General features: G+C 41.4%; 1 protein-coding gene across 1 annotated transcript in view; it reads right to left on the bottom strand.

Annotated features, from left to right (window-relative positions):
• Glis3 (GLIS family zinc finger 3) overlaps window positions 1–22,225 on the bottom strand; it is a 398,320-nt gene that overhangs the window by 36,308 nt on the left and 339,787 nt on the right. The window contains exon 6 of the mRNA XM_028764109.1: window positions 18,165–18,318. Coding sequence (XP_028619942.1) covers window positions 18,165–18,318 — 154 coding nt within the window. The remainder of the gene's footprint in view (window positions 1–18,164; window positions 18,319–22,225) is intronic.

Raw genomic sequence — 22,225 nt, 5'->3', positions numbered from 1 at the left:
GCAGCTCCAACATAGAGTCCTATACTCTGAACTAAGAGCCTGATACACTGCAGACATTTCCTTGGCAGTGTGATGAATCCTCTTGCTCTCATTCCAAAGAGGCCTTTATCCAAAATGAGAGAGTAAGCAAAGGTAGTCCTCTTACACAGCTCTGGGTCTGTCCCCACCACTGCCCCTCACACACTCACACACGGAGGGTGAGTCAGAGCCTCGTTCTCCAGGCAGCTTCACCTTTGAGAACTGTAAAAGACCTCAAACTTGCCAATGTCCCCGTTTACATCAGCTAATTGGTAAGATGTCACCTGATAACCAGGGCTTGTCACTTTCAAAGTCTATCAGAGAGGAAGGGCCTTAGTGTGGGGACCTACTCGGCAGACATCTCATTAGGCTGTAATCAGACAACATCATTACCAACTTTCCTTCACTTCCTTCCCGGCATTCAGAATTCTCTGTTCTATGCCCATTTCTGCCCCTTTTGAACTTTACTAATATCAAAGAACAAATGGATTTTTTTTTAATTAAAGAAATCAAGTTCAGGATTAAGAAAGTCATATTATCAAAAAGATTTGAAGGTTGAAAAGTTCAGGGAGTTGTATTTTTAGACCAGTATCACTTTCTTCCAACCTCACCAGGATAGAATTAAGACCCCAGATGACCCAGCCCCCCAAAGACTAATCCAATGGCATAGGAGTTCAAGGACTTACAGGGGCATGTGAAGAGACACAATTACCATCTTCCCGCTCAAAAAGCTACTGACATGGGTGTGATCTCATTTGAAGGGTTTATTTCTGGTAAATCAGCATTCTGTCAGGTTCTCCTCAGAAACCTTCACCCTTCCGAAGTCCTTTAAGCCCTGAAGTGGCAGCGAGGCCAGGAAGTGCTTACTGGTTCAAAAAGTCAAGCCCGGGCTTCTCTTGTGTGTGTCAGCTTCCATGAAAGTTACACGTCTGCAAAGTCACTGGAGTCACCTTATGACTCACTGCCCTCATTTGTGCCCTGCTGGCTCAGAGAACCACAAGTCTGTCTGTATTCCCCATAATAACGTGGCCCAGGGGAGAAGGCTGCTTGGATTGACTATAGCCATAGTGAGTCTCAACCTTGGTGTTTGTCAGCATGAAGCCTGGGTTTTATATACTGCTCTAAAAATGAATGGAATAAGTAGGTCACAGAAGCACAGTGAAAACACAGCTACCTTTAAAAAGCTCTGCTTTAGGTAGAGAGACAACAGCACTCTTCTATTTCATAATTGTTGCTGAACGCACCCATCGTGTAGTCACGCCTAGAGGTACTTTTGTTGTATGTGTTTATGTTTATCACAAGGGAAGAACTGCCTTCACTGTTTACAACCTCGTGGGCAATGGGGAAACTTGGTTGGACATGCTTTACAATATGCTTCAGCAGAACACAGGGTGCTTCCCAAAGGTCTATGGTAACTGCTTTAGTTGGATTTGACATTAGATACAATTAAATAGCTAGGCAATTCGGGTGTCATTTATAGCCTGTCACTGAATGTGAGGATTTGATGAAGGACTCTCAACCAACACCTATCACTCAATCATCTGTCCATCATCTATCCATCCATCCAACATTTATTTTAAATGGTATGCTTGCTATGTATTTGTCTGCTCCACCATTTGTGTATTTCTGTCCTTGACGGGGTTTCAGCTTGAAGAGAAAGAAGCACAAGTATGCACTGATTCTATCACTATGCCAAGGTTTACTAATGCAGACCTCTTAACACTGCTCCAACAGTTCAACACACTCATTTGTGGCTCTACCCAAGGCAGATAAACAACCACATCTGGAATTTATTCCAGCAGTTTCTCCTTGACTACTTCTGCCATATCCTCTACTGTGACATACTTAGTTTAGAACTTTTGCCTTTCTCTCCCTCCTTCTCCTCTGCTGAGGACTGAACCCAGAACACAGTGTGTAGTGAGAAAGTGAGCTATCCTGGAGCTACAGCCATGGCCTCTTTTCAGACTTCTCTAAGGAGCTGATGATTCCACAGATATTTGTGGATTGGTACCATATGGCAGACACAGAACTTGGTCCTGGGATAAATTATAAAACAAGACATATCTGTTATTACCAACTGCATTAATTCATGTTTGCTTTCTGAATGAATAAAGGCAAACAATCTAAATGCCAATAAAAATCTATCTTGGGCCTCTAATATAGAGGTAGAAATTGTGCCTAACAATTTCTATTCCTTTCTGATCAAAGATTGCCCCAGGGTAGTATTAATTCTCTCAGATTTGTAAGCAGGCACATCTTAACCTCAGGGCATCCAAGAGTCTGGAGCTGAAAGCCAAGGCTCTGTGGTGCAGTTGAGGAAAGGTCTTCTGAAACTTTATGAAGGTATACTACAAAGGCCAGGAGGAGGAGGAGGTGGAGAGGGTGTATTAGGTAAGTTTTCTGAGGTTAACCGTCACGGAGCTGAGGGACAAAAGTAGGGTCTTCCAAGGGTCACACACAAGTCCACAGCCCTTTCCTGTCGAACTATAGCTGATTCGTGACATTGACATGGGAAGCTTCTCTACCAGGGATCCCTTGAGAAGAAGAAAGGGAGGTTTTCAGGCTTCAATTTAAAGTCTGAATTCAAAGGTATTTGAACAGTTTCTTCTACAGGACACAAATGATCACTTTTTTGGCAAAAGGAAGCAAACTACTTGCTTCTGTGTATGGGAAGTGGAAGGAGATGGCAAGAGAAGTAGAGAGAGAGATTATGACTTATTAATCATTGTCTATAGAGAACAGCCTGCCTGCAGCATCCAGGGTATCACTGCTAGTTGTAGATATTACCTGTGACCAAAATAATGAAATGAAATTGACGGTAAGTAATACAGACACAAGCATGTCTTTCTAACATACATACAAAGGACAACTATGTGGCGTCAGCTAGCTATGGCTGCAGCGGCTTGGCTGTTATCAAAGAAACTGTTATCATGGCTCAGAAAAATATCTTTGCTATCTACAGTGACTTCCAGAAACACCTATCCTCATCAAGACGTACATCTAGAATATACTTTTAAGTTCTATAGCCTCCATGTATTATTTCTTCATTCCTTTGAACACAATCTTCCACTACCTTCTTTGCACAAGGCAGGTGCTAATCTTTATTGATGTTTTAAGTCTGAATATCTCCCGGCTTCTCATAGACCTGTCTGCTTCAGCATCTACTTACTGACAAACCCACAGGCTCTGCCAGTCTTAGGAAGAAAATCTCCATGTTGGAGTGGAACTGTAAGACTATTCACAAAAGAAAAGAAAAATTTTTATTTCTGAACTTATTCAAAATTATTTCCACAGTTCAACCAATGGACTGTACAATGTGGCCCACCGATCAAAGCCTGAAGAGAACAGATCCCTCCAGAACTCAGACAATATTAACAAAACTGTTGTGACCACATCAACCGGACGCAGACTGCCCCTGGGGGTGGCTTTCATTGTCGTGTCACCTTGGGGGTCAGTGCTGTCTCCAAAGCTTGAAGGGGGCTTTTCTGTGAACTTACAGACACGGCTGGTGATTGGCAGCTGGAACAACTGATTAGGCACAGCAAAGAACAAACTAGAAGCCCTTATTGCTTTTGTGATTAAGTGGTGGCGAACTCCCCAAGGAAATAAAGCCCGGTGAAGCAATGAATGTATGAACTCTGCCTGCTGCCCAGAGCCAGAAGCCCTCTTCCCTACTGCTGTGGACTCTGTTTCATGGGGCCTGGCTTATGGCTGACCTCGACCCTGTCTCCAACAGTAATAGGCAGAGGTGGCTCTGTGATCCATGTGGCTCTCAGGCCCTCGGGGACGGTGAAGTCTAGGCTGCTACCTTGAACTATTTCAGTTAACCAGGGTCAATCAGCATCTTGTTGTCCAAATAATGACTATTAGTCTATTATTTCTAAAGAACAGGATACCTTTGGGGATACTTCACCTGTGAGGTATTTACCACAGAGAGGATGCAAGGAGTACTTTAGGAACTCCAAGTAAAGACTCCTTGCCTTGAGCCATTCCGAGGTCTGTTGTAGGCCACTACCCACATCACTTACTGACTGTTTTCATCATTCAGAGTGTGAACACAAAGACTTTCCTGTCAGTCTGAAGCATACAGAATTAGCTAGCACAGATGGGCCTCCTAGCGTAAGCCAATAATCCTAACTAACAGAGAGAGTGAAGTAAGAGATCTCAAGTTCATGGCCTGCCTGGGCAGTTTAGTGAGACTTTCTGAAACAAAGGTCAAAAGAGGAAGTCATGGATATAGCTCAGTGGGCAAGTCCTTGCCTGACAAGCTCAAAACTAGGTTTAATTCACAGTAGAGCCAAGAATAGCAAGTGTGTTTCCTTGTTCAAAATGATGGGAAGCTACACTTGTTCTTTGATAATCTGATAAAACCCAAAAGAGTTATGGAAGTAAGACATACTGATTCACTGGATCTTGGGCTGATGCATGTTGAGATTCTAAATGTCTGTGACTCTCAAAGTGGACCTGGTGCATCCGGGGCATAGCAGGGGCTAGACTAGGTCTCATGGCCATTTCACCTGCTTCGTCTCCATATTGGGGGTACTCACAGTTATAACTGATTGAATACTTGTCATGTGCCAAGGACTTACAAACACTTGCTATTTACTGATTAGGCTTGAATCCTAAACTGGTTCCTGGTTAGGTGACTTGGCTATCGTCACCTGGAAAGTAAACAGTGAAGGTGACATTCAACCAGGAAGTAAGCTTTCAGGACACATGCCCCTAACCACCACCCTGCACTGCCTCTCAAGTACCAGGCAGATTGGAAACAAGGTGCAACCATATCTAGCATTGCACTTGAAAGGCCTCTTGGAGTAGAGACACTCAGGTGGCTACCACACTCTCAGGAAGCATGTCAAAGATAACACTTGTTTCTGTCCATTCTCAGCCCTGATGAGGGAACTTTTCCAGCTCTGAGATTTAATTCAGACAAGAAATTAACTGAATTGTTCAGTTTGGAATACAAATAGCTGGTAAGAAATGTGCGCTTTTTTTCCCAAGTAAAGATTTCAGATCCATGTCAGAGGCATATTGATCCACAGGTAAGGAAAGGAGTGAGGCCTGCAGGGCGATTGTTGAGCAATCAGCCGTACGTGCTCTTTACTGTGGCAAGCGTGTTGTCCTGGTTGTGGATAACGTGCCACCAGAAGATTTACTGTGTCTGTGGAGACTGCTGATCCCCCTGTAAGCCTGTACTGGGCGGCACTCATGGCCTCTGCAAAGCCCTAGGACTGTTCTGGCCTGTCCTAACCAGAAAGGAATCAGCCTTATCCCAAGATGGTGACTCGCACTTGTAATGAATGTCAGAGCCATGTTGGGCTCCTGAGAAATGACATTAATTGCTTGGTGACTAGCACAAGGGGAGGAAGTCTGGGCTGACCATTCATCTCTTGGGCAGAATTTCAAGGGTCAAGGCACAGAGGAGCAGACTAATCGATGAGACCAGGGTAAATTGGCTCTCAAAGAGACATTAACAAGCATTAGAGGGTCCATATGAAAGGTGAGCTTAATCTTGTCTCTGTCTCACTCCCAAGAGGAGAAATTTAGAGCTGGGAGGAGCTCAATAAGCCATTTAACTGCAATGGAAATTTTGGCTCTTTGGGCCTCATCAGAAATCAAGCACCCGAGACAGATGGTGTCAGCATGGTTAGGAACAGGAGACGGTGCGCACAACTGGAGTCACACGAACCTCAAACGGAAGCTTAGCCCTAGAGACTGCCAGGTGTTTATCTTATAAAGGGTAATACTTCACAGGACTGTATGGAGAAACATAAATATATAATGTCTTAGAAACCTCAATAGGGACTGGAGAGATGGCGCAGCAGTTAACATTATTTGATGCTCTTGAAGACGGCCCAGGTTTAGATCTTAGAACCCACATGGGAACTCAGAAATGTCTGCAATTCCAGTTCCAGGGGATCAACACTCTCTTCATGCTTCTGTGAACAATGCCCATGTGGTACACAGTCATATAGACACACGTGCAGTCGGCACACTGATATACAGAAACGAAAATAAGATTAAAAGAATTAAAAGCACATAGTACAAAGGCTGAACTATAGGCATACGCTTACAGAATGCTCTTATCATTTGACTATATTACTGCAATTAATACAATCTTAATAGGATTATGGAATCACAAAGACATGCACTGCTCCAAAATGGTAACTATCTTAATAAAGCTTTCCTATCTAAACCCCAGGTGGAAAGAACTGCACATAAACTGTGCACGGGAGTCCTTCGCAGTGGAGGAGTTTATGCATTCTCTTTAATCAGCTCTTCACTGTTCAATATTTTTATGTATGTACTACAAAGTGTTTGGGGACCAGAAAAAGTTCTGAAAGGGTTAAAATGTACTTTACTTTGAAGGGGTAATACACACCTTTGCAATACAACCCATAATACATTTCAGCTTAGAAGATAACAAGTCATTTTCATGCATGACTGCACTTCGTTAAGGAGTGAAAATGGGCTGTTACTAAAATGTCAACACAATTGTCCCTCTTGAAGCTTAGTCTATCTTGAAGTATTCTACATTTTCGAAGCTTCCTTTTTGTTTGTTTCCCCTCTCCAGGAGCGTAAAGATCCAGCCTTAGTTAATTTTCAGAATTCAAAGAAAGACTTCCCTTCAGACATGCTGGGGGAAAACAGCCAATATTGGGAGTGTTCAGATATCTGGTCCCCAAGAGTGAAAATTTAAGTCCAATACCATCTGCCGTTCTTCACAGTACACCTCAAAGCAATTTAATTGCACCGTCATCCAATGGAAAACGCCCTCCTGACCTAAATTCACACACCAGAAAGAGTTTTCTAGCAAGGAAAATGCCTGCCAGGGTAATTTGCTAGGAAGGCTGTATTTGATTTTAAAGTTAATTGGAGAATGGGAGAGACCTCAGTTTATGCTAATCCTTGTTGCTGATGAGATGGGGCTGTTTCCTGATTCTTTTTCCTTTCCTTATAATGTCAGGGCGTTGACCCCTCTGCCTCTCCTCAGGAAGGGCATCATTCTGCATCCACATTGCACCTGTGTCAGGAGAATGCCACTTCTTAAGAGTTTGCACATCCAGCCCTCTAATCTTTCCCTTCTCCCTGCGGCATGAATAATTTTAATATTGCCAATCACTAAAAAAAAATCTATTCTTCCTGCCTGTCTCACTCCCCGCTCCACTTTGCAGTGTGGAGTATCATTATCCAGCAGCCATGATAAGAGCATAATGAAACAATCCCTTCTCAACCACATCGGGTGGCTGTCACACTAAAATGACACTACCCGTACATCCCTGACATACTACCCTCAGCTAATTGATGGCAAACAATGGCAACTGTCTCCAGTGCTCTAAGACAAAGGAAACATACACGTGCCACCTGACAGGAGAGCTACCTGGGAAAGGATAAACAGATATGTTAGGGGGCTGTTGGATTTAGGTAAGCGAGGGCACAGCTCTGAAGAATGTACCTATTAGCTTTGTGCTTAAGAGCGCTGCTGTTCACTGGGGAACAGAAATAAATAAGGTAAAATAAGAATTTATTGATGTCTGGACAGTTACATGAATATTCAGCTTCTCTTACAAACAGATCTTCTCCCAAGAGCTCTAAACTTAAGTACAGGCAGCACAATTACATTTCTAGCTCATGCAGCTAGATTTACCACCAGGGAAGAGAAGTTATTAGTGTTTGGTAGAGTATACATTCCTTACAAGCCTTCCTGGGGTATACCATGATACAATTAGAAGATATGGTTGATGTAACCCACATGAATGTCAAAGGTTACCATCAAGCCTTCTGAAAATACAGGTGTAATTAGCTTCTGTTTTGGAAAGCTCCTGGAAACATCTGTATTTCAGAACAAAAGCATTCTTTTCAACTTGATTGGCATCATTCCGGCACTTTGCTTGGGCCATCATTTCATGCAGCCTTCTTAGATCTCTCCAGACAATGCATGACACATCAAACTTCAAATCACATAGTTTGAGGTTTCTACTAAGCATCACCCTTCTCCTACTTAGTCACCCTATACTACACAGAGAAGTCAGCAGCACAATGTGAACATGCGAATCATGCAGCCTTCCCTTCGGTTATCCGCCTTCCCTCTCTGCTTGTATGTTAGACTTTCACCCCCTTTCAGGTAAGAGTGGAAAAGCAGAAAGCAGAAAGGTGAAGCTGGCATGGCTAACTGTTCCTTGCGGTAATTAAAAAGTTCTCCTTGTCCCCGCATCTGTAGTAAAGCCCAACTTATTATTCATAAATTATAACTACCATTTTAGTAAAACATAGCCAATCTCCTAACGCATTGCTTTACATTCCATGGCTAAACCACCAAAGATGGGCTCTTGAAGACAAGCAACCTGGTTTTGATTGGTTCTTCTTCCAGAATAAACTGCTCATCTATGGACTCTTTGAGGAAACCTCTCTTTCCTAGATGCACAGAAATTAGTAACAACAGCCCTCTGCAGGTGCTGTGGTGCAATGGGTATCCTCTCTTCAATTATTACTACCTAAGGCAAAACTGCACAGTGAAGTTGGCTTTGTTTGTGGCCCTTTCTTCCTTTCTCATACCTGTTCTCACAGACTTTCTTTACCTAGTTTTCTTGACTTCCAAGCAAACATTCATTGTTTTATCATGAATTTATGTTCACATACATTTTGGAAAGAATTTTGATTTAGCAATTTTTCTTATCTGGAAACAGATGCTTCAGCCTTCAGTTACACTGACTTCAAGGTCTACTGTAAGTTGTGATATATTCTGAGGAAGCAGGTACCTTCCCTGTTGGATAGGACCAAGTGAGCCCCTCAAGTGTGATGTTTCAACTTCTCGCTTTATTCCAGGGACTAAAGACGTAGACGTGAAAGAGGGGCTTTGGCTTTAAGAAACAGTCTGTGGTACTCAGGGGTTTAAAATACTTCCCCTCCTAGAACAAACATGGACAGAGTAAAATCATGCCAACTCCTGGATCTCCCAGCCTAGAAGGAGCCCTTCTCTCTCGTGGCTTCCTCCTTGATGAGAACAGGTCGGCCTGAGCATCCCATGCCAGCCTGCCTCTCAGATCTTCTTTTGGCTGATGACTTCAGGGATTATTCTCTCTGGGGGTCTCTAATCTCAGATTTCCAGAGATCATCCCACAAAAGATAAAGAAGAATAAACTTGGTCTGCATCCCTTCAAGGCAGATGGTTTTACTAGCATCTGCCTCCATTGCTGAGCCTCATAAAACTCTCTGCAAAGCCATAGACTGGGAGACATCTGAAGCATCCGCTAAATCTAAAAGATTATAGGCCTAGCCAAATTCCTATGCATTATGTGCTCTTAACTCCTCTTACAATGCATCTCCTCTGTAATTAATCTATTTCAGTTAATGTGCTTTAGGGCTTCCTTCATTTCATTTGGTCACTGACAAATGTTCCAGATGTAAGTCTGAAGGTGAGGTCAGTAAACCTGTTTTGGAAAGGACCAGAGAGTAATTGTGTTAGGTTTTGTAGACCAAAAGCAATGCCCTCATTCTGTCTGCAGCTGTTCTTATCCCAAAAACTTACTTTCCTCTGCATTTACCTTTAAAATTCTTAAAACTACTACTAGCTCTCTGGCTATGCAGGAATGGGAGGCAGGCTAGATATGGCCTGTGGGATGTTTGCTGACCTCTGGTGTAAAGAATTATCCATTGTACAACAGCTACTGAGAAAACACCCATCGCAGTATGATCAGTATAAGAATTATAAAAACTAAATTTGAGGTAAGAAAATGACCAGAAATAATTTGATAAGAGCTGTGGACTATGTTTTGAGGTAAATGACAGAACCTGGAAGAGATTATTTACAAAAGACATCAGTGGAGCCCAAGGCTATACCTCATCAATGCCAAAGCAATAGGCTGTGTGAAACTGCACTGGCCCAGTCATCAACACAATTTCCTCTTCTCGGCACCTACTTTACCTCACAGGTTCACTGTTCATTAAGTCCATGTTTTTTTCAAGCAGGCATGTGTTAGAACTCTGGAAGGCCAGTCTAACTAGACTTCCACTCTGTGGCAATGGGACACAGTCTAATGCAGAGATTTGCAAGTTGGGCTTAGGACCTGTAAGCTCCAAGGTCAAGTTTTGGCTTGGCTTCTTGGAAGAAATTTTGTCTCTAGTACTACCTAGATTACAAAGAGAAGGGATGCTGGGGTCTGTCACAGAGGCCAACATGGCTTATCTACAGTTCTTTAAGCTTTTGAGCAAAGAGGGAAGGGGATGGAGGAAGGAAGGAAGGAAGGAAGGAAGGAAGGAAGGAAGGAAGATGAGCCATTGAGAGCTTACAAGTTGCCAGAAAGCACGATGGCTTCTTTTATGTGTTTCATTCTCAAGGAAAGCCCTACGGAGTCAGAGTCTTACTACCACCCACCTACAAAAGGAATGTCAATTCCCCTAAACACAACACCCAGGAGACAGGGAACCAAGATAGGGCTTTAGATTTAGTTCCACCGTCTTTCTGTGTGACACATGGTCTTCAAGGCAAAAGCAAGCAAAGCACTATTTTTGTACTCAAACCCTAGTAGCTCTCAAAACAAAATTTTGACATTGTGAGTTTGGGGCTATTGCCACCTAAGTGATAAGTTTCTGATTCCAATCTGTTTATCTTTAGAGCACCACAGTAGAGGTCTTACATTAAATACTAGGCAAAGAGCTGGAATATAACATTTAAAGAATTCTATTTTAGTTTTCTTTTTCTACTAAATGATACTGATTAAAATTTTAATTTCTTTAGGATTTCTCCCCCATTTCTAAAAACAAACAAAAAAAATGAGGATGGCAAGTCATTTGGTGCACTTGTTCCCCATGTTTCTGTTCAGAACTATGATGTACATTTCCTAGTATTTGAATACAGCAATAATTAGTACTAACAGATGTTGAGCACTGCTGCCTCCTAAGAACTCTTAATGTCATTAAGTCCAGCGATCAATCTCAATAAGGGGGAAAGTTCTCAGTAAGGGGGAAAGTCTCCGTTGGAGGCAAGGAAGTGTTTTCATTTGTGAATGCTGTGCTTGAGCAGATTGGCTTCGTGGATAGTAAGGAAGATGTGTATAAAACATTCTATCAGTAATGACATATGTTTGACTTTAAGGAGATTAAATTACCCAGGCTTAGTATTTGTATAGATATAACTCAAAACTTCCTGAAAGTCCAAGCACAGTGGACCTGAGGACACCTCTCTCATTGACCCTGGCTAGCAGGTTAAAAAAATTTCTCATGATGAATATCCAGTTCTTAGATATGCTTGATATAAAGCCAGGCATGATGGTATATATCTGGAATTTTCAAAGCTGATGAGGTAGAGGAAGGAGGATTTCTCTAAGTTCAATGCTCGCCTCGTCTACAGAGCAGCAAGACACTATCTTAAGAGGGTTGGAAGCAAAATCAAAAAGTTTAAAAGTTTGGTATGAACCAACCTGGGGAAGAAATTCCTATGCAAGATGATAGCTTGTCCCCTTTAATAGTGACCAGCACTTTCTGCAGCTGTTCATTCCTAAAAGGTCAAAGGGATCACTCTCTTAATACTCTCAGAGGAAAGGATCCAGTGACATAAAACCTGTCACTTCATAGGTTATGATTAGGCATTCACAAAACACTAGGGTTAGACTCAACTCTGTAGCTCAAAGTTTACAGACAGACAGAGAGATAAAAGATACATAGGTAGACAGATGATAGGTAGATGATAGACAGGCAGGCAGGCAGGCAGATGTGAGCCATGAACAGCCAAGTTCACTAAGAGAGAACTGGGCTAGTGTACAAGAAGATGGGCAGAGTCTAGCTAAAACAATCCTAAAAGTGAGGCAAGTACAGCCTCAACTCAGGAGGAAGACCAAGACTCCAGAGAGGTACTTGTAACTTCCACTGGTGTAGGATCGATGAGTGGCAGTGGTTCAATCCATGGTTGGTCACATGAATGGGACTGATCAGTCTGTGACAACAACAAGGAAGACACTGTAAGTGCCAACCCCTGAGACAGAGCTATCAGTTAACATGGAATGGGTATATGTCACCATACTTAATCTTGCTTCAGCACTACTCTACTTTTACTGTAAAGTATCTCAAGTTGCATGTGAGTTAACTCAATAATGCCCTTCAGTTTAGAGCCCCATGTTGTCCTTAACATTTATAGTGTCCACACAACAGTAAAAAGGAATTCTCTATGTCTACAAGCACCTAAATATAGCTCTTAAGAAAAGAAAACCCTTTATGCATCAGACAGAATAGACTAACTTCCTCTTTCCTCCCTCCTTCCTTCCTTCCTTCCTTCCTTCCTTCCTTCCTTGGCTAAATCCAAGTCAGAACTTTGGACTTTTTTCTGTTTTTTTTTGGCTCATAGCCACAGCCACAAAAGGTATAAAGTGTTTCTATTCTTAAGTTCTGGCCTGAATTTCATCTTGCCATCCATCTGTTTCTTCAGACCTTCTCGAGACAGACTGCAAAGGAGATATAAATGGCCCTTCTTATATCCCACCTGATGACAAAATAATATTAAATAAGTAGTGGGGTGGGGTGGGGTGGGGGATAAACAATAACATAAAGACAACCAAGACCTTCCCTAGTAGGGACAAGGCCACAACCGGCCAGCCTTACTTCTTTGTCTCATCTTCCAGGAGGTGTGTAATGTTTATATAAACACTGGACATGTGCCTTTGAAGTCTACCCCGGTCTCCAGTCATGGCCACACTGTCCATCATGAGCTGAGTAGCCTTCTCTTCCACCTGCTCCACTGTCACTGTCATGACTCGGGGACCCAAGAGGTTATGTACCGAATGCTCTGAAACCGTGAGCTGGAATAAGTCCTTCCTTTAATTGTCCTTTCACAGGTATCCTGATGACAGCTATGTAAAAGCAACCAATACACATTCTTAATGATGGAAACCGGAGTGTTTCGGAACTTCTAGCTGTTATGAATTAAACTGCTTGTTCATGGGCAAAAACATGGTTTTACAGCAAAACCTTGTGCATGTTGGAAAACAATGATCCAGCTTAATCTTCCATGAAAACCCAGCAAAAGTACAAGAGTATGCAGATGAAAAAACTTGAAGCATCCAATTTAGCAGTTTGGAAACATATAAGGATGGTAACAGCTGTAACAGCTTCATACATGTCAGTGTGACCTGTGCTGCCTGGAAACCAATATTTTAATTTGCTTTAATGGAGTGTGTATAATAAAAGCTCTCTCAATTAAAAAAAAAAAAGCACGAAAAGATGAAAATCAAGTGACCCCGTTAAAGGATTCCATAGTGAGCAACCCATGGGCACTACAGACTCATACTCTAACCGCCCTCTAGAAATTCAAATTGAGGTTTTTTAGAAGCCCATCACCAGATATTGTGAATCAAAACCATGGATTCCCAAGTGAGCTACTGGGATGAACAGCACTCTGTATAGGATCGGAACTTGTTAGAATAATCTGGCAGAGATTGAAAAAGTTGGGTTTGTTAAGAACTACTGAATTAGAGATTCCAGGGGTACACTCAGAAAACTGAATTTACCCAGGCCTTCCACTGTCCTTATATTCACTGGTGGACTGTCTCAAGGTTGAGGAGGACGAACCTCATTCAAGCCCACAGAGGACATGAAGTTTGCTCCTACGGTCACAATCACAAACAGATGCTCTACAACAGTGCTTCTCAACCTTCCTAATGCTGTGATCCTTTAATACAGTTCTTCATATTGTGGTGATTCTCCCAACCGTAAAATTATTCTCATGGCTACTTCATGAGTGTAATTTTGGTATTTTTATGAATCATAATGCAAATATCCAATATGCAGGTTATCTGGTATGTGACCCCTATGAAAGGATCCTTCAATCTCCAAGATGTCAGGACCCTCAGGTTGATGAAGTGAAATGGATTCAGATGACAGCTTAAGAAGCCATCAGGGAAAGCATCATGAAAGCATTGTCATGGCATTTCCTTCATATTCCTTTTGTCTCCACTCTCTTCTGTCCACCCCATTCCAAAGTTTCTCCCCTTTGTAAATTACAAGCAAAACAATGCTTCCGAAGATCATCCAAGATAGAGTTGTGTGTTTTACAACATTCTGTGTCTTTCTGAAGGCTTTAATGGAGGTTACGTTCATCTTTTACAGCTTTCTCCTATAAAGTTTAATCTACTGGGAAATTTGTGTGTCAGTGTAGAACCCTCTAATGAACACCCCATAAATTAACAACCATTTTTTAAAAAGAGACCGTGGGAGGCTCTTTTACAGAATATTATGTTTAACATTTACAACTTTCTAAGAAGCTATCCAAAGACAGCAAATATACTCAATTTAAGAATGTAGAAAGTATATTAAAACATATAACATGAGATTACACCAAAATGAAACACTATTCGTAAAACATGCTAACACAGTGCTATTTATTGAAAACCCTGGTATCATCGCAAAAGAAAAGCTCCCTTCTCCTAGCAATATAAAACTTTATAAATTAATTTTTATTTTCTTTTCATTTATGCTTATATATTGTATCAGAACAGAGAACTTTTGTCCCCCTAAAACGCTTAAAGTTACACTAAAATTTAAATAGTTCAATAGGACTTACTAGCTCTAAATACAAGGATTACTTTATAACTCAATAGAATCAGTACCAATAAAGTCCCCCCGTTCTTGAAGGTCTCTCTGGATTCTGTTGTAGTAGCTTTCCATTTCATAGTAGTTTCTGTGAGATTTCACTATCTCAACCATCTCTGTAAAAGGCCAGTATTGTCAGGAGCATCTCTTGCGTGGGTATCTGTCCTATCAGGATGGACTAGAGGATAACTGAATAGGATGCAAGCAAACCTCTGGGTCACATGACAGCCTTCATTTGTAGCTTTAGCCCCACTGATCAGCAGTTTCTGAGCAAGTCCCAAGGATTTGGATTTCTGGTGGACGATTCTAATGTCTAGCACCAAGTCTTCATGACTGAGAACAGGTTCACTAAGATCAGCTTATATTGAGGCCATAGTTACAGCTGTGCTTTAGAGAGAGCCAGTACTTTTGTGGCCACCCATGGGCCAGATCGTTTACCTATGGCATTCTTTGTGTGATGAGCCTCTGCTAAGCCAGCACTGGCCCACTTGGTCAATGCTGCTGTAAACTCATGAAATTTAGACTTGCCTACTTCAATTAGCATGTTAGAGGAGCTCAGATTTATATGGATCCTAATGCTTTGAACGTGGCATTCACACTCTGACTTGCTGTGAAAAGAGTCTAACATCCTCAATAAATCACCTGTAATTTCCATATTGACCTAGGCCATGGTCTCTGAAAAACAAAATAGAAATGAACCAGTCTCAGGGCTTTCTCACCTGGCCCTGCGGCCCACTCAGCAATAGGCCTGGGAGCCCAGGGATTTTCCAACAGTGAGAAAGGAAATGCCACAATTTAAAACTGTCCTCGACATGGGATCAAGTTTATTTCATCCTCTTCACCGAGAGCACTATCTTCTCTGACAAAGATCAAAGTCTTTTTAGGCAATCCATTCTGATCAGTCATTGTCTTATCAGTCTGAGACGTCTGCGTCGACAAAGGAAGTAGGTACTTCAGGACATTATTGATTTCTATATAGCAGAACTGCCATCTTCCCTGACCATCTTAATGCCATACAAATGAATCCTGTGACATCTGAGGGCTGACGGAGCTCAAAGCTGTATTTAAGGGATTCCTCTCCTATACCCACATACACTCAACAGGTTCATAAAGATACTTCGTGCTAAATCATTTCTCTAGCAACTAAAGGCATGCATATCTGATAATCATTAGGCGAGTACTTTCTTGATTTACTGTATTTCCCTGATTTTTATTAACAGAATCTAAAGAGAATATCCAATTACTTTGCAAAGTGCTGGTGATAAAACCCAAGATCTTACATATATTAGACAAGCTCTCTACCACTGAACCATACCCTAGCCATCTTGAAGTATTTCTGCCACTAAACCAAGTGTTAGGTCCATCAAATAGACTTAACAATTCAGGTTTCACATCTAACTAATTGATGAACAGTTTCCAGCATGCCTTTGGCATGTGCCATAGGTTGGCATGTGTCCGAAGACCTTTACTCTAGCCCACATGCAGCTGGCACGCACATGTACTCTTCACAAGTGCATGTCTAAAGCTTAACAAAGAAGGTATGTAAGTTTGGTTTTAGAGTTTTTCTCTGTGTCTGGTTCTGCCTCTGGGTTTGTTGCCTATTCAGCAAATCAAAAGTTATAATCAATTATTTAAAATAATTCAGAAGCCAAGAAAGTATAGTAGCACCCGAGGGAAACAAACATAAAGTAGGGAGAATAAACTTTGACACTTATGAGCTACCTAAAGAGATAAAATCCCAGGGAAACACTGGTAGGGTGGCACTTGACTACTTCAAGTGTTCTCAGGGGGAAAAAATGCCTGGCAACTGTGGGACTTGGCACTGATGGCTACGACAACTTACACTTCCTTGCCTGGTGTTTCAGCTCTTCTGCTACAGCTAGAGGCTCAAAGGCAAGAGCTCAAGATCTTTTTGAGAACCAAATATAGAAAAGCATCACAGATGACAAAGCCATTTCAAACTAGAAGTAAACCTTAAAAAGTTGGAAATTCTAAAACTTTAAAAATAGTACCAGACATGTAAAAACATACATCTAGTCCAACACGAGAGCTGAAAATGAACCCTATGTAAGACGCATACAACATAGACAATATTTTCCATAGCGGCAGGCGTCATAGCAACCAAAATATGGGACAAGACTGGCCAGTCCCCACAAACTGTTGCTATTATATGTGGGATTTCTCAGTCTCCTCTGATTACCTTTGACCTTAACTTCTGAATTCCAGATCTTTAGCAAAGTACCTTCATTGGCTGAAAAAGTACAGGAGTGGTGATAGTTTGTTTTAACTATTATATAGATTCATTTAATGTGTTAGAATAAATGTTCATGTTCCAGCAATGTGCAAATCAGAAGCCCCTATGTAAACAAAAGCTAGCTGTGTCTCTTGATATATGTCTAATACAAAGGTTTTCAGTATGTGTTGGTGGTGTCTGCATCAGCCACAAACATTTGATGATATATCTTTGCATCTTTTAGAGATCTGGTCAGTCCTTCAAGTAAGTTTTAATCAATGTTTTTGGATTTGAAAAAGATGAGGCTATGTTGTTTCATAGAAAAAGTCCCTAAACAATTGTTAAAGGTACCTCAATTCCGGTCCACTGTGATTAAGACTATTTTCATGACTGATGCTCTTGAAGTGACTGCCTAATGCCCTTTTCTTCTGTGCCGGATCATCTTGAGAACTGTCAAGCTTTACAAAACTACACAAGTATGTCTTTCTCCTATTCCACTGTATTGCATCTATAAATTCTTCATTCTCTATGGCTTATTAGTAATTTGCAAAAGAAAAAAAAGATTGTACGCTGCCAAGCTGGCTGTGGACTGAGATGCAGATGGGAGTGAGATTTGCAAGTCACTGAAACTGGAAAAGTCTTATTGTCTGGAATGTGGTGCAAATGCGACTCGATTTCAGATGGCTTACAGCAAGAGTTTTCTGCGTGAAAGTAATAAAACTAATTATGTTTGCTCAAGTACTCTACCACCATAGAGTCTAGAAAATGCACCCAAACTGCAAGCTAAGGGAATCAAATGGAAACAGTGACTTTTCTTGCTGCATTAGAACAGTATTTCCTTTTCTTTTTTTTTTTGCGACCTGCAATTTTCTAAATATAGGGTCACCTATGAGTCAAACCCAGGTGGAAGACAGGAGATCTAGAGTATCCTCCCTTCCTCTCCCTTTGGTTGGGAGCCATTAATGGATATTCTTAAAGGTTGCTTTCCTAATGTCAAAGTTTTTATAGCAACCTGGGAATTTCATTCAAAATGGAAAGGTAATAACTAGTGTTCTACTTACAGTTTAGAATGTAGTCTGCTGCATGCTTCAGGGCAAACCATTTCCTCTGAGTCTAAATCAGTAAGCTTAAGCTTCCTGGGAGGAGTGGGTGCACCTAACTTCTGGCAGAAGTCTAGAACTGGATGAATTAAATGTGGTATTTAACCTTGGTTTTTTTTTTTTTATGAAGGAAAAGAAGGGCTGTTTTGCCAATCTGGCACAGGAGAACAACTACAGGCCACTGACATAGCAGATGATTCTCAGCTGAACAAGATTTGCTGTTGTATTCTTACCTGAATAGAGTTCAGGCCCAGGCCCTGGCCCTGGCCCTGGGGAGTGTCCCACGGTGTGATCAGAAGCATCTCTTGGGGAAGGGGCTGGCTGCAGAGGCTGCACAGCGAGACAGTCTGTGAGGAGATCTGGATGGAGCTCAGTGCTAGACCGTAGCTGAAAGGAAAAAAGAGAAAGAATTAGAGACAGCTATCCTTAGAACATCTGTCTGGAAAGGCTCTCTCCCCAGAGCATTTATGCAATTCAATCCACAAATATTTATCAAGCTTTCCTGGAGAGACAGGCAGGTATGGAACCCAGAGTCAACAGAAGGGTCAGCCATCTGACCTGAGCACTTGGCAGGTACTTTAGGAAACACAGGGCTGCAGGTAGGTTTGACTCTCAGACCCTGATAGGTTCACTTCTGGAAACCCAGCCCTCCTAGTATATTTCTATTTATCTGTTCACTCAGTATCTACTCAAAGGTTGTGGTGATGACAAAAACAACCTCAGACAGACTTTGCCCACACTGCAGAGTACTTTTAAGAACAGAGATCCTGGCACAAAAATATTCAGAAATCTCTGAGATTTGACCCTTTAAATTTTACATGAGAAACACCCCAGCTAAAATTTTAATATACTGAAAGAATAAACAAAATCACTAACAATGACAACAACAAACACCAATAGTTACACGAATGTAGGAGGAGCTAAGGTGGAGGGAGTAAGGAGAGGAAGAGGAGGAGTAAGGAGGAGAGGAAGAGAAGGAAGAGGAGCTAGGAGGGATGAGAGAGAGAGAGAGAGAGAGAGAGAGAGAGAGAGAGAGAGAGAGAGAGAGAGAGATGTTCACGTGTCTGTAGCAGTCAAAGGTAGTTGGTGTATCTAGGTTGGGTATTGGGTTACACTTATGATTGTATGGGCATCTTGTTACTGATCATTACCAAATATATAAGCTTTTGAGTAATTTAAGCATCAGAGTCTCATTTTCCTACTGGGCCTGCGTGGATGGTGGGATGGTCTGGGCAATGCCCAGCCTTGCGGAGACAGAGTGGAAGATTGGCAGAGCCATCTCCCACGCTGACATCTCGTGGGTGGCAGGGCTGGTGTTTCTGGCTAGCCATTTCTAGCCACAGTGCACAGGTGGCCTCTGGCAACAGAACATGGCGGCTGGGCTAGGCAGAGCTGCTGCAGCTTAGATAGTTGGCATGGCCAGTGGCCATTTTTTAATAATTAAATCAACACATGAAAAAAAACAGGACTTTACATTTTAATTTAGGCACATACAACAAAATCAATTTTATGTATTAGTCACAAGTAAAAAATTAAACCAAAATGGGGTTAAGATGTAGTGTTAAGTAAAAATTTATGATTCATTTTATAACATGTAGGTGTTCATTTGTACAAGTGCTTAAGCTTGTATACCCACGTGTGAGTGTGCATCTGTGTGCATGTGGGTATCTGTGAATGTGTTTTTGTGTCTCTGTGAATGTGTTCATATATATTCATGTGTGTGTGTGTGTATGTGTGAGTGTGCATCTGTGTGCATGTATCTATGAATGTGCAGAGTGTTTTGTGTGTTTCTGTATGAATGTGTATATGTGTCTGTGTGTGTGCATGTATATGTGCATCTCTGTATGTATACATGTACCTGTTTGTATAAATGTGTGTGAGTCTATCTGTGTCTGCATGTGAATGTGTTTATATATGTGTGTAGCCTTGGAGTCATCAGGAGACTGCCTGCTTCCTCTAAACAGTATTCTCTGGCCTGCAGTTCACCAAGCAGACTACACTGATACCCAGTGAGGTGTAGGAATTCTCCTGGCTCCACCTCTCCTGGGCTGAGATTACAGCATGTACCATCATACCTGACCTCTTACATGGCTTCTAAGGATTGAACTCAAGTCCTCCAAACTGGCGAAGCAATCAGCTTACAAATTGAGCCATCTAAATCCCAAGTATCTTTACAAAACAAAATTTGTAAATACAACTTGAATTAAAAGTTTATAATGGAACATTTGGTGACATAAAAACACTAACCTAATTGTGTTACAACACAGTGTTTAACAATCTAGTAATGCTTTTCTTAGGAATTTCACAAATGCTTATCTTCAGTATTTAAAAACTGTACACAAACTGATTTTATAAAGGTAACATAAAGCCCTTAGATATGGGTTGGAGTGTTCTTATTTCTCTGACAAATGCCACAACCCTCTCCACCCTGGGAACATTCACTATCTTTATAAACTTTTGACTCTTTCAGAGAAGACTATGAAGAACTAAAATAGATGTAAAAATGAGACGATGCTAAATGCCAGAGAAAGTGACGTAGAGAAGGGAGGCCAGGAGGACATGAGTAGGGGCTAGTGGGGGATAATCAGCAGGGAACACATCTTGGGATTAAAATTGGTATAAAGTTTGAGAAAAAGTGAAGCAAAATGCCCCCAGAAAGTGGAAGCTGGAGGCTGGGGGAGCCTAATTGCCTTGCTATGTGTCTAAATGACCCACAGAGTGGTAAGGCTGGCACTGGGAAGCCCAGGGAACAGAGATAGACGATGTTAAGAGGGAACAGAACAAAGGAATGTACAAAGTCTTGACATGGGAAACTGTTGCAAACTGGGGCATCTTTGTCAAAAAATAGGTTGAAAAGAAGAACTAAAAGTGGTGATGCATATGCTATAATAATTACAGAAGTGGAGGCTGTGAATTCCAGGGCTGGTGAAGACGAAAGGCATGGGAAGAGTTGGTGGTGGACATGATGCACGTATAGTATGCATTATGAACTTTTCAAAGTTTAAAAAACGATAATGCACATAAAACTGCTTGGCATTATAACCCTAAGGGAACAGTGGTGTTAATCAACAGCTCTCTAGTTGGACTTAAGACCCACCCAAGAGGGATATCACGAGTGATACAAGAAACTCAAGTGCTAGTGAAGTCACAGATGTTGGAGGAGAACCCTCGATCATCACTTTACTAAGCCAGCATAATCCCTACAGCAATCTAAACATATGCCTTTGTACCTACAGGTAAGAGTAGTCCTCATGTCTCATCAATGAAACTTCTCTGTGCAATAGACAGACTATTACAGAAAACCCCAACCAATCAAAACCCAGAGTTGTGGAGCCCAGTCCCATTGGATACATTGATAAAGCACTTCCACATCTAAGGCTCAGGAAACACTACAGAAGAGGGGGCTGAAAGATTTCAAGGATTGGGAGTTTGCTGAGAGACTGTTTCTTATTAAAATCAGTTGTTACCTCCATCAAGTCTCAACTATATGACTGCCTAGGCATGAGCCGAACAAAGACAACAACAGTGAACATGCCAAAGTAGATGGGGGATCCCCTGAGGTCTCAATCCTACACACACAGAACTACGGGCAATTAAGGACTGTGGAGTGGGAGAAACTGTCTTCTCCAGGGAAGGCACACTAATTAGTTATCCAATAACAAATGGTCAGCCCTGAAAACATACATACATACATACATACATACATACATACATACATACATGTAACATTATACTGAAAATGGTACATTTAGAAATATAAATGTATGTTATACATGTAGCAGCAATTAATGAAAAAGACAGGCCATACATTAAAAAAAGAGCAAGGAAGGATATATGGAAAGGTTTGGAGGGACGAAAGAGAAGAGAAAATAATGTAATTATAACTTCAAAAAATAGATTTTGGAAATGTCTTCATAAAAGCAACTCAGCTTTTGGTAAGTATTTTATTTTTCAAGCATAATATTTAAAAAATATTCACTACACTTGCCAAGAAAGACCCTAATATTGATTTATCAGGTGGTGATATATGGCTCTATGGCTGAGAGCACATGTTACTCTTGCAGAGGACTTGGCTTCAGTTCCCAGCACGCCACACGGTGGTTCCCAAGTATCTATAACTCCAGTCCCAAGGCATCTGACACCCTCTTCTGATTTCTGTGAGCACCAAGTACATACATGGTACAGATACATACATACAGAAAAAAACATTCATACAGTAAGACAAATACATAAAAAAATAAAAAATAATATGCCAATCATCAAAACCTTTACAAAAGAATCTGTAGTAGTGGCA

Source organism: Grammomys surdaster, unplaced genomic scaffold (assembly GCF_004785775.1).
Source record: "Grammomys surdaster isolate TR1022 unplaced genomic scaffold, NIH_TR_1.0 141, whole genome shotgun sequence".
In the NCBI taxonomy this organism is placed as follows: Eukaryota; Metazoa; Chordata; class Mammalia; order Rodentia; family Muridae; genus Grammomys; species Grammomys surdaster.
The sequence above is the reverse complement of the archived record's forward strand: the minus strand, read 5'-3'. Positions and strand labels throughout refer to the sequence as shown.